This window comes from Eucyclogobius newberryi, unplaced genomic scaffold (assembly GCF_026437365.1).
Source record: "Eucyclogobius newberryi isolate DKJ021-1_F unplaced genomic scaffold, fEucNew1.0.hap1 SCAF_1, whole genome shotgun sequence".
Lineage (NCBI taxonomy): Eukaryota > Metazoa > Chordata > Actinopteri > Gobiiformes > Gobiidae > Eucyclogobius > Eucyclogobius newberryi.
The window spans coordinates 26,653,145-26,665,644 of NW_027315723.1; the positions used below are offsets into that span (position 1 = coordinate 26,653,145).

General features: G+C 39.3%; 1 protein-coding gene across 1 annotated transcript in view; it reads left to right on the forward strand.

Moving 5' to 3' along the window:
- The first annotated feature begins 4,349 nt into the window (after window positions 1-4,349).
- Window positions 4,350-12,500, forward strand: part of sgk1 (serum/glucocorticoid regulated kinase 1) — a 58,011-nt gene continuing 49,860 nt past the window's right edge. The window contains exons 1-2 of the mRNA XM_072441911.1: window positions 4,350-4,551; window positions 10,880-11,116. Coding sequence (XP_072298012.1) covers window positions 4,441-4,551; window positions 10,880-11,116 — 348 coding nt within the window. The 5' untranslated portion in view covers window positions 4,350-4,440. The remainder of the gene's footprint in view (window positions 4,552-10,879; window positions 11,117-12,500) is intronic.

A 12,500-nucleotide genomic window follows, 5' to 3' on the forward strand; every position in this document is an offset into this window, starting at 1 on the left:
ATGTATGTGTAAGTGTGTTTTTATGTATTATGTTAATTGTATTGAATGTGTTATTGGCATTATATTTGGATAGCCTGTGTTTGTTAGTTGAATCAGTTTTTTGTTTTTAACAGGGTACTAATGAAAAAGGGAGTTTCTGTCATTGGGTTTTCCCTGTATAAATACAAATGAAATACAATAAATGGATACTAACCTTTATAGACTAAACCCTTGACACTTAAATGCCTGGCAACACTGAGTGCCTTGAAAAAAAATAAAAAAAATAAATATATATATATATATATATATATATATATATATATCAATAATTTGCTGGAATTCTGGGTTGTGTCCTGAACATAATTCTGTTCCATAAAATAAAGCAAAACAATCCAAAGTTAAAAATGCAAGTACCACGGACATTATTTTTCACATTATACACCACATTTTTGTTACGAATTTTTTTTATTTGGTAATGTTAAAGGTGTCTCGTATCTTTTCAAGCAGAAAAGATTGAAAATCACTGGACTTAACTATGAAGAGCTGGTGTTTTTGAAGTTTTGTCTTGACACCGGAGCGTTTTAATCTCCCCTTGTCTGAACTGGAGAATATAACATATATAGCATATACATTTAACATTACTTACATTGATTTATTCAACTGCAAAGAAAAAGCCTTTAAAACCATGCATTTCCCACAGATCTGACCTGTAACTTGGCCTGTTGGTGTCTCCTGCTAGTCACCATGGAGATAGTTGCAGACCCTCCATTGGAAAAGCTACATGGTGCATCATGCTCTCATGCTCTCATTACCCAAAAGGGTTTACTCCACATGCCATATCCAGCCAGTACTTTATTTCATTATATTATCTGTATTTCACGTCACCTCTCATTGATCTTAATACATCTGATTAGTATCGAATAAACACAAAACCATACCATACATTTAGGGTCTATTCCTGTTTAAATCCTTATATTAAAAATCCTGCGTAGTCACAAACCCACACGGTTTAACTGGAATTGCAGCTCTTTGCAGATACATGTGCAAAGTCGCAGTACTATTTTAAGCCTCGGAGACAACTTTCAAAAGAGAGCAGCACTTTTCCCCATATGTGCTTTTTGCTGTATCTTGTGCGAGCGAGAATGGAGCATGGTTAATTAATGAATGTGACTGGAGTTGAGAGAGGTTTTTTTTTTGTCAAAGACGCCCATACGAAGTAGAAACAGAATAAAGCTTTCCTCTGCTGCTTTAAACCTTTGAGTAGAATGAGTTGAAAATGCAGGGTACTGTCAGCTGCACATGAGGGTGACGCTGCACTAATGAGCTCACCTCCGGGTGCCACTGCAGAACAGTGTTGGTCCTGGGAGAGACAGGGACAGACAGGGACAGGCAGGAGACACCGTGAGACTAGAACATCATCTGGGACTTGTAAAACAGACAAAATGTACCAGAGCAAAGATACACATAGAATATTTATAATAAGATTCTATATGCGTATATCTTCTACTTACCAACCTGTTGCTTTCAGTGTGAAGGAGATTATGCTTCTCAAACCATGGTTCAGGTCCTAGTGAAAAAAAAAATATATAAGAAAGTTTTATAAAATTGTTTTATTTATTATAGACACAATAAGCATGGGCGCATTTAGAAAACATTTAAATGTATTGTAGAATTGTCTGCCCTTTGCTCCATGAATAAGCTTCTGAATCCGCAGCACAGTGACCTCTGGCATAGTCATTACATAACATATGCCCAAGGCACATCTGTTTTCAATGCATTTTAAATTAAGCTACCCACACGTTGAAATATATTCTACTTTTTATAGGCTTTGCAGACCACTTTCCGCCAAAAAGAAGAAGGTCTTTTTATGCTACACTCCAGGTCCTGCTGTATACCATCCAAACAAACCCAGTGGACCTCATTATCACTGCCCAGAAAACACCACACACAACACCATGTGACAGCATTAGGGCTATAAAGCGCTTAAAGGTTTGTTGATGTTGAAGTTACTTTGAGAAAAAAATATTGTTTTGGCAATTCCCAAGACTATTTAAGAGTCAGACATATTATTAATTCTGGACTATAGTGTGCAATGAATTTCACAAGAGGAATGAGCAATCTTTACAAAGCCTTAAATAAAAATGGGAATTGTTGCTATTGTGGAAGTTGGCACTACTTTTCTAAAATAAGATATTCTCACTCTGTTTTTGAATTATTCCCCATTGGGTTCAATTGAAGCCTGTGCCACTGGCACACATGAGAACAGTTGTCCAGTCTGGAGTACTGCTCAGTCATTTGGTCCAGTGCAACACAGGAGCGCTTGAAAAAACTATAGCTCGCTCAGAATACAGCTGCCAGGGTCGCTCGTGGTGTGAATGAGATGCACATTGCACACATTCTATTATGGCTGAAGGTACAGGGAAAAATAAATAAATAATGCTACCTGCATATACCCTTCTATAGAAACAAACCCAAATGATTTGTGAATAAACTAGTGTACAGTGCAGGTACCAACATATCAGTCGGCAGGTCAGCTCTGGTAATTTAGTTGTTTCTTTCTCACAGTCAAATTGTACGAGGAGAACTGTATTGTTTAGATCCTCAGTAGCTTGGAACCAGCTGCCTGTGAGTATAAGGCTATTAAGTAACAGATATTCTTTTTAGGCCAACGTGATTGTGTGTGATGTGTTCTGATTTGATGCCGAATGGACTCCAGGAAGACTAGTGACCACTTGTGGAAGCTAATGGGCTCAGAATAAGTAATTAAATAAATGGGTTGGACACTTTAAAGACACTTATACATTATAGCAAGATTAAGTTCAATAATACATGTGTTAGAAAGCCAGGAAACAGACATATGTGCACAAATAAAAGTGGATGGTTGTCATCGTTTGTAGCACATTAAAAAGCACAATACTTTCTGATATGTGAGCTAAATCTGGGCATCTGAGCCCACAGCAAATCTCTTCAGGACAGAGGTGAGGAAGCGGAGAAGAGGGAGGGGCCAGCATCCAACTGCAGCAGAGCAAGAAGAGCGGAGGAGGCGGGGCTTAGAGGTGCTGACGGACAGCTCAGATGAGAGAGAGGCTTGGGGAGGGGCGCCGCATCTGTTCACTGCAGAGGCTTTCATTGATAAAACAGAGCTGCTGCTGCTGCTGCTGCTGCTGCTGCTGCTGCTGTGATCTGGAACCATCGCCACCTCCTCACGCTAAACCACGCAGCCTCTCTTTGTTTACAGGCTGAAACTACGTGTAATGTCATTTCTGAGCTCCAAAGTCTTCCAGCTCCAAACGAGAGATCAGCAACACTTTCTGCATTGCACTTATGGGACAGCGTCACAACAACATTCGCCCTGACTGAAATCTGGGACACCTGTAACTAAAGGGACTTATCACCGCATCGCCCGTGTGCCAGCCAACGTCGCCAACACAAAGGTACAAAGGTGGGAGGAATGCGTGAAACGTGATTTATACATAAGTGCGAGTGGGAATACAGGTTGAAATAGACTTGTCACTTGTGCTCACCCAGTGTCCCATGATGCAATGTGGCATGGCGAGCTGTAAACTGGGGGGTTTTTGTTCATAACAGCAACAGGAGCTGGCACCAGTCCTAAACTGAATGTCATGTCTTATCTTGCTTCACAATGACAAGAGTTTAAGTTATGGCTTTCATAAACTTCTGACAAAGGATGTAAGCATATTGGTAATATTTTAGACTTTTCTTAATTAAACTGAGTGTCTTTAACTGTAACATATCCATCTAACTTTTTCCAGCATTTCAATTCCAACTGTTCAACAAAAAGGACATGGTTGAATTGAAATGGTTCAGACAAATGTATAAGTAAATATCACCATTTTTATAGTGTCCTAACCGAGAAGGAGGGACAGGATGGGACGGGTGTTGTTTATTTCCTGTGAATATTGATTCATCTTCTTATATTGACCATTTAATTGTTTATTTTCTAACCTCCCTTTGCTTGAATAAACGGTTTTCTAAAGCCCTGCAAGGTGACTGCAGTTGTGATTTTGTGATTTTGGGCTCAATAAAAATTTAATTGGAATCTAAAAAAGGCCACATTTAAGTCGTCCAATTCAAATTCACAGCATATGCACATTTCACAATTATTTTACAGTTGCCGTCACGATCACAGCTTCACCCCCTCACATTTTGGTCCATCTGCCTCCTCCTCCTCCTCCTCCTCCTCCTCCTCCTCCTCCTCCTCCTCCTCCTCCTCCTCCTCCTCCTCTTCTCCCTCTCTTTCTCTCCTCAGCACCACACATGCCCCGTACATAAGCAGCATCTCTCTGCTCTCGCCCCTGTCCCGCGCTCCTCTCCTCCTCTGACTGAGAAACAAGCTCGGCTCCTCATGCCCTTGCTCTTCATTTCTGCTCGTTGCTTCTCACCAGCCCGTTGCCCGTCACCCTGGGATCTACGGAGACAAGCGGAGTGCCGGTGTCGGCCATGAAGCTGATGAACGGGGTCGGAAGAGGCAGCGCGGGAGGATCTGGAGGAGGGGAGAAGACTGCGTTCTCTTTCAAGAAGTGCTCGGCATTTCAGTTTGTCAAGAGGAAGGTGAGTTCAAACAGCGATGCACAAGTAGCCTGCAGACTTTTCTTTTTTCTTGAGGTTTTGACAGTGTTTGGCCGCAAACGTGACAGAGTGCCAAAGATGATGTCATTGGACTGTGCTAAGCCTCTGTAAGCGTGCGTGTGTTATTGGTTTCTGTGCGGTTGAATTTAATGTCCCATAAGAAATGAGGCTTACAAGTTGAGATCAATATCAGCAGGAGTTACTGTATCTGTGGCATTAGCGTCTCAAGGCTAATTTGCTTTGCGCTATTTAATTGCATAAAACAACACAAAGAATGAACACAAAAGACAGTTATACTCTGCCTTTCAAAAAATAAGGCAAATTAACTAATGAGTTACTTGACTTATTTGGATTCCTTTTGGATTGGCCCCTGAGACTTGCTCCTTCATGTGTTGCAAAATGGTCTTTTAGGAGCTTTGAACCACATAGTTATATATGTTATATTATAGTCATCATAATAATTAGCTTACTCAAAGTTGTATTTTGCTTTCTATACTAAAATTTATGTGAAGAGGAAATATTGCCAGACAATAAGTCAATAAACCCATTTCTATCATTAAACTCTTTTAGATAATTATTGTAGTTTACATCGAACAACATGGAGAAAGTATGTTACAGTTTAATACAAAGTACAAACAAATAAATATGTCTTCTTCAATCATTTATATGTGAGATGGAGACTACAATTATTTTTTCTGGGGTATTTTAATGTCTCCCATGATGAAATAAAACATTTACCAAGTATTAATGAGAACATTTAAGTGCTTTAGGGGAGGGATAGTCAAAACATGGCTGTTTGGTCCACAACAATTCCAAAATACTCAACTCTGACAAATGATAATGTATGCAGTCTGTAAACAACCAAAACACAGATATAGTGGATGAGAGGCTTGAGTTGAAATGGTATGACACAGAAGGGAAATATGGGTAAGTGCTGCCAGTTATTTATGGATGTAAGAAAAGAACAAAGCAGTACTTGTGAACCTTGCTGTGTGCATGATAATCTAGTCCTAATTTAGAACAAATTACCCATACATTTGTGTGGATAATCTGTGCATTTCACATATTGCACAGTTCTAGCCCTAAGTTTCCTACTTAAACCTTCATATTCTCCCCAAATATTACCTTGGCTCCGTGATTCAATCATTTGCCTGAGATCAGAGGAAAAGCAGAGGAGAATGACTGTTAGCGACAGGAAGGAAACTTGTCCCATTACAAGCTGCCAGCCCAGAGGAGCACCACAGTAATAATGCATCTGATAATGATTGAATGGGGCCGTGCGTTAGTGTATTTCTTCATAAGGAACTAGTTAAAGGGTGTGTGAGTCAGATTTTGTCCAATATAATAACAATGTGAGTGGTGTGTCAGAGGAACACTGTTGGGGCATAAACTGGCCTTGTGGAACGCCATAAACAGAATATTAACTTTACAATTGCTTATAAATTCATGTGAGAATAGTTATTGTCTTGTCTTATGTCTCATTTTATTTTGGTGACTAATAAATGATGAATGAATGATGATGAAGAGATAGCTAGCTGGTTCAATATCTTGCTTTAGTGACTGCTCTACATTTACTGCCCATACTTCATGCTTGGATTGCAAGAATATATTCTATAGTTTAAGAAAATAAGTGATGCATGTTTAAAATGATGCCTCGAGTCTGTTGCTTTAAGTTGGGGAACGCATTTTAACGTTTCTAAAACAGACGGAGTGCCTGTTTTTTGTTGTTGTCTGACTTTCTACAAGACTGTACCCTACAGACAACAACTCTAGTATCTTGGATGAACTGATACTTTTCATTCTGATCAAGGGTGGTCAAATCTGTCGGCGATGAGATGGCATGTAAGAGCTATGTCTATGTGCGCTGCATGACTGGTCTCTTAATGCAAATAGCTTGAAGTGTCCAGTAGAGTTCAGAACGGTGATGCGCGGGTGACTGTGGTGATACCGGCAGATTGTGTTGTGTTTACGCTCCTCCCAAACACACATGACATCCCACGGGCTCAGGCTGCTGCTCTCACTGTCCCACAGGCTTCTCTTCACACCCACACGCTACATGTGCACTCAGGAGTGGAACATGGATGTACTTTACTCAAGGCGTTTACTCTGAACATGCATTTCCCCCAAAACAAAACATGTATAATTCATAATAAGATAAGATAATCCTTTAATGTCCACACAAGGGGAAATCTCGTTGTTACAACGCAGTAGAAACTAGGAGGAAAGGACAGATAATAGGAAGTTTCAATAGAAGAACTCTTATGAACAAAACAAAAAACTCTTATTAACAAAACTCCTCTCCTATAGGGAATGGAGGGGGGGGAATAAAATAAAATAAAATAGATGAATAAAACAAAAAGATAAAGATAAAAATAGGATAATAATAAAATTATAATAATAAAATAAAGTAAAGTAAAAAATAGCTAGCATAAGACTAAATAATACTAAATGTAAGTAAGTAAAACAAAATAAAACACTCTTATTTACATCAGTTGTATGCAAATGAATATGGCCTTAATTGCTTGTGAGTACGTCAGTAATTGCACATGAACATGACGGTATTGCACATGGTTAATTCAGTATTGCACATGAATATGACGGTATTGCACATGGTTAAATCAGTATTGCACGTGTTCAGGGCTAGCAGTGTTTGTTATAAAGTCTGACAGCAGCAGGATGCAGTGATTTTAAGTAAGAAGTCGTTTTTGTTGTATGTGTTTTGGATCTTGGTAATAAAGTGAGGGTTTAGTGTTTCCCCCAGTTATTATCAATGTTTTTAATTTGCTTCTTGAAATAATGAATTTAAATTGGAAGAGTGACAGCATGGATCCACTAATCGGGTCCAAATTGTAAACATGACACATATTTAACTGGGCTTTTATACAGGTTTTCTGATAATGCAATAATACACGAGTTATTCCCGTTTTGTTTTGACACTTTTTCCTCCTCAGAAGAGACGGTGACATTAGCATACGCTGTGCTTAAACTGCAAAAAGGGGACTGCACATCGGCACGGCAGAGATTATCTAATGGGGACTTCTGCATCAACACATTGTCACAAATGCGAAGAGAATGCCCACTGCTGCTGGCTGTCACTCTATTTGTTTCTCGTGAAGTCTAATCACATAATGAGAGAGAGTACACAGAGGCAGACACAAGAGGACATGAATAAACACATTATGAACGTGTGGGCTTTGGCTATAGGCCAGCTTTTAAGATAAACTTAATTAAAGGTGTAAATCGAATGCTGTTGCTGGCTAATTTGAAACTGTTATATAAGTCCTGAAATTTATACCAATCTGCAACTCCCAATACCAACTGAAACAAACCGATTTCAACCGATACCAGTTTAAATTATTGCTCTTTTATAGTAACTCTGCAACCACTGTGTGAACTAAAAGAATATCAGTATCTTCTATCTATTTGTATCTTGATAACGATGGTCAGTAGATATTATTTCAAGCCAACAGAAGCTGAAAATAATACATTAAATATCAGACAAATGTTAAATTAATCTGAACTTAACAGAACAGAAATATAACTATACATTTATTTGCAAGTATTTTTTTTTTTTTTTTTAAATCAGCTCTTTTTCTATTATGAACAACATACCATCTTCATATCTCCAAAATAACATTCACCACATTATCAATTGTCAATTCAACAATCTGCCACCTCTACTTTCAGCAAATTCATGACTTAGACCAAAGTAAGAACCATTTCCTTTACAATACCAGTAGTGTTTCTGGTAAACTTAACTGTAAAGTCAATTGTAAGTTGGTTTATAGTGTGCTTTTGTGGCAGTCATCTTATCGTATCTACAATATGTCAAACACTGCTTTGTCTCGCTCTGCTCTGTTTAGAAACGAGCATCTAGTCCTACACTGGCTCTCACTGTAAACAAGCCTGTCCCAGCCTGCCCAGTGCTTAAATGGTGCATTGATTTGCTTGCTCAAGGCTGTCAGAGCAGAAGACACGCTTTTGCATCATGTCCCTGCCCACTGGTTGCATCGTCACTTATAACATGTCCCTTTAATCCATGGATTTATGCTCAAGCCTCTTGCAAACTGCCAGTCTTGCGAGATTCTTCAGTGACGCCGACGTAGCATTTCCAGTCCAGCCTGGGATGGGTGCTGGTTGTTCCTGTGGCCTGTTTATCGGGCATGTTTTGACTTGGCGTTTGGCTGCAGCTCTGTTCTCTGTGAGTGAGCCTGTTGCATGGTGGGAGCAGCTGTCGGTCCAGGCTGTGGTCTGACAGGCCGCTGCCCCGTCAACTGTGTTTACGGAGCCTTCACCTCACGCAGCAGGACGGGACTGCATAAGGCTGCTCCTTATGGCTCTCATTTTCCATGTGTAGTTACAGTGGATCAGGGGGGCAGTTCTGGGAAACCTTAGCCACAGCTTGTTTTGGAAGATTTAAAGGCAGTTTGTGTGTGTGTTTAAACAAGCGCTGCCGCCATTTCTTCAAACATGATTTCAACACTAAGGACTGTGGAAGAGTAGAGCTGCCAATGGTGCTTAAAGGTGGTATGGACGATTATTTTCAGCAAATTTTGTATCATATTTCCTCGTGGCGTGGATAAATCATTTGTCCTGCCACGTATCAATCATAAAACGCACCTATCGCTCACCTGCAGCCGCGTGCGGTTCCTCCTCACGTTTCCGCGTGCCTAAGCGCATGGATCTATCATAATATAGTTCCCTCAGTGTACGGGCCAAAATGAAGACGGAGAAAGACAGTTCGAGCTGACGCAGAAGTGGACAGAAATCTACGGGAGACAAGCGATGTGATGCGCTCCGTTGCGCTAATAAACAAACGCACGTGTGTGTTGTATCAGTCCGCAAAAAAAATGTCCCCCTTTTATTATATTATATATTTTTTTCTTCAGTTTCACGCTTCACATAACACTATCTTGTTATTTCATGATAGTATCAAATTATTTTTTTTTTTTTTAAGTTATCACAAAATAAAATGATAATACCACTATTTTTAGATTATTATTTTTCTTCTACCATCCACCTTAAACATTTGCCTGGAGCATTGCGGTGCCTAAGGAATGCATAGAGATGATCATCTGTCTGTCTGGGTCGTCCATGATCTGGTCACTAATGGGTTGAAGTCGTATACAGTGGCAGTATCACATGACTTTCTTTTTTTACTATCACCAAATAACATGATACTATCAGGTTAAAACGTGAAACTGAAGGAAAAAAATATATGTAATAATATAACATTTTAAAAAAGTGATATTGGCAGATCTACACTTCCGTAAATACAGATTTGATACTAAATAATACTTTTTAAATCACAGTGATTATAAAAACTCCATGTCAATTTCAAAACTTTTGTCTTTATTTGTCTCAATATTGATGTTTTTGAGCTTCAGTATCTAGTTTCAGTATCAATTAGGATACTTTATTTTCATTTAATTCAACTAATTGTACTAGTTAATACACATAATTTTTCTATAATTAATACACACATAATTTAATTTGCTTAATCGTTCACTTATTCTCCTATTGGTTGTAACTGAATAGCTTAAAGAAAAAAATGGTGAAAGTCCCAGAATGTCCCAGAACGAATTCAACTACCAACTGAAATAGTTCTAAGCCCGACTTTGGACACTGTTTAAATTATTATATACTCATGTACTCTCTCTCCTTTCACCGTCGTTTTTTCCATTTGGAATTTGTGGATTAATCACCCGGAAAAACGTTCAGACTGAAAGACTCTGTCACCTGCTCAGCTTATATTCCATTGAAAAATGTGATCAAGCCATGTACAGTCTCATAAACGTCATGAAATTTTTGTGCCATGATCAGATCAAATACTTTCTGTTCAGTAGCCATTGTGAGTCAAATTTTACTCACTGATTTGTAACATTTGTACAATTTGTGTGGTGATTAATGTTAGGTCCACAACGCGCAACAAATTTAAAATATACTATGAGCAATTGAGCTGCATTTTTTTAAACACCTGTCATTCATATCAGCATGATTTGTCATGTCTTAAACAGTTTTCTTCCTCAGCATGTGACAGGTGCGTGATGTCTCTGAGCGGATTTGAGCTCTTCCCTGATTTCATATGTTCAAAGTGAAACATATTGGGATCAAACCGGGCTCTTTGAAGTGCTCTTCTGCGTCGCTGGCTGCGTTCCACTTGAATTGACATGTAATCAGGTTTATGAGCCAAACCCCCATCAAAGGGTCCAGCTGCCAGCAACAACTGTGTGTGCGGGAGAATGTAAAGCTCCACTACCCAAGGTGCACTTGAATAACGTAAGAAAAGTTACACAGTCATTTCTCGCAGGTGCGGAGGTGGATGCGGAACCCCAAAGTGAGTGTGGAGAAGGCGCAGGGTAAAGGCCTGTTGTACCCCTGCTCCAAGTGCCCCCTGTCCGACGAGCTCTGGTACACCCACTTCCCCTCTCCCTATGGGTGCTGCCACGGCTCCGGTCTGCAGGGCGGTCTCTACTATCACCCCGAGCCCACCTGCCTCTGCTCTGCCAGCGCCCAGACCAGCTCGGACAAGAGCAAGGGCTGCAAGGTAAGGGGCCCCTGCTTCTCAACATTCTTACCAAATAAACCACATTTGCGTAACACTGCATAACGAACACATTTGTCAGACTGATATAGGCCTTTCACAATGATTGCTATATCTATTTATCGTTTAGTATGTGAAAGCTGGAACAATTATTTATGGCTCATTATCTATTCATCGCGTGTATGTTTTCTTCATTTGTGAGGAACTCTATAGATTTTAATTTTAAAACCAGGAGATTTGTGCTGTAGAGTAAAGGAACTACTCATTATCAACACAAAAGAACTACTTAAAATAACTACTTAAGCATTTCATAGGGATATTTGTTTGTTGCAGCTATTTTATAACGATACTGTGCATTTATTTATTTATTACCATCAACTTTTTTTTATCAGGTAAGAACCCATTGAGATTGAGATCTATTTTCTTTTTTAAAAATTGTATATCCTTCTGCTTCAGGGTTATTATGTTAAGTAGTTTCAATCGTTTATTGTGATATTTCTGTGATAATGTATCGCTCTTTCAAAACGTGTTATTGTGACAGGCCTAGCCTAAAAAAGACGTTACAGATTAGTTTTAAGTATGAGGTTTCACAGGTTCTTTCATAACAACATTTGCAGTCTACATTTCATTTAGACGTTTATAAACCGAGGTAAACCGGTGTCACAATGCAGTTTACAACTAAACGCATTCACTGAAGAGAACCCCAAAACACGCATAATTGGCCATTTGGAGCGTAGCAAGTTAACTCATATTGCATAACTATGGCTCAACTAGGAACCATCATCATCCCTGGAAGAGAAAATATAGATGATAAAGTCCATCTCATGAGATGGACTTTATCATCTATATTTTCTTATGTTACATTTGTCATATGTTTATGACACATCGTGTGGTATGTTCAAACATAAAGAAGAATCTAGTATATACAGTTCACTTCACATACTTAGGCATAAGAAGTTTATGTAACAACGGGGGTGTCCTGTTTGCCACAGTAACAGATTAACAAACCCTCCAGCTCAGCTGCCGTTAGAACTCATTTCCACATCCAAGTGTAAAGAGTTTGCATTATTCTTTAATAACAAAGTTCAGGGCATTATAATGCTATTACTTTAAAAGAGAAGAGTGCCAATAAAATCAGTCACATGTTTTCAGTCTAAATTTAACTTAGTAAAGTCCTGTCTCACCCCTCCAGGAAGATTGTGACAGAGTTTAACATAAAAACATAAAACTGAAACACTGATTCCAATGTGTCCTGACTCTGGCACCAGCAGGAGGCCGGTCCATGTTTAGTCCTGACTCTGGCACCAGCAGGAGGCCGGTCCATGTTTAGTCCTGACTCTGGCACCAGCAGGAGGCCGGTCCATGTTTAGTCCTGACTCTGGCACCA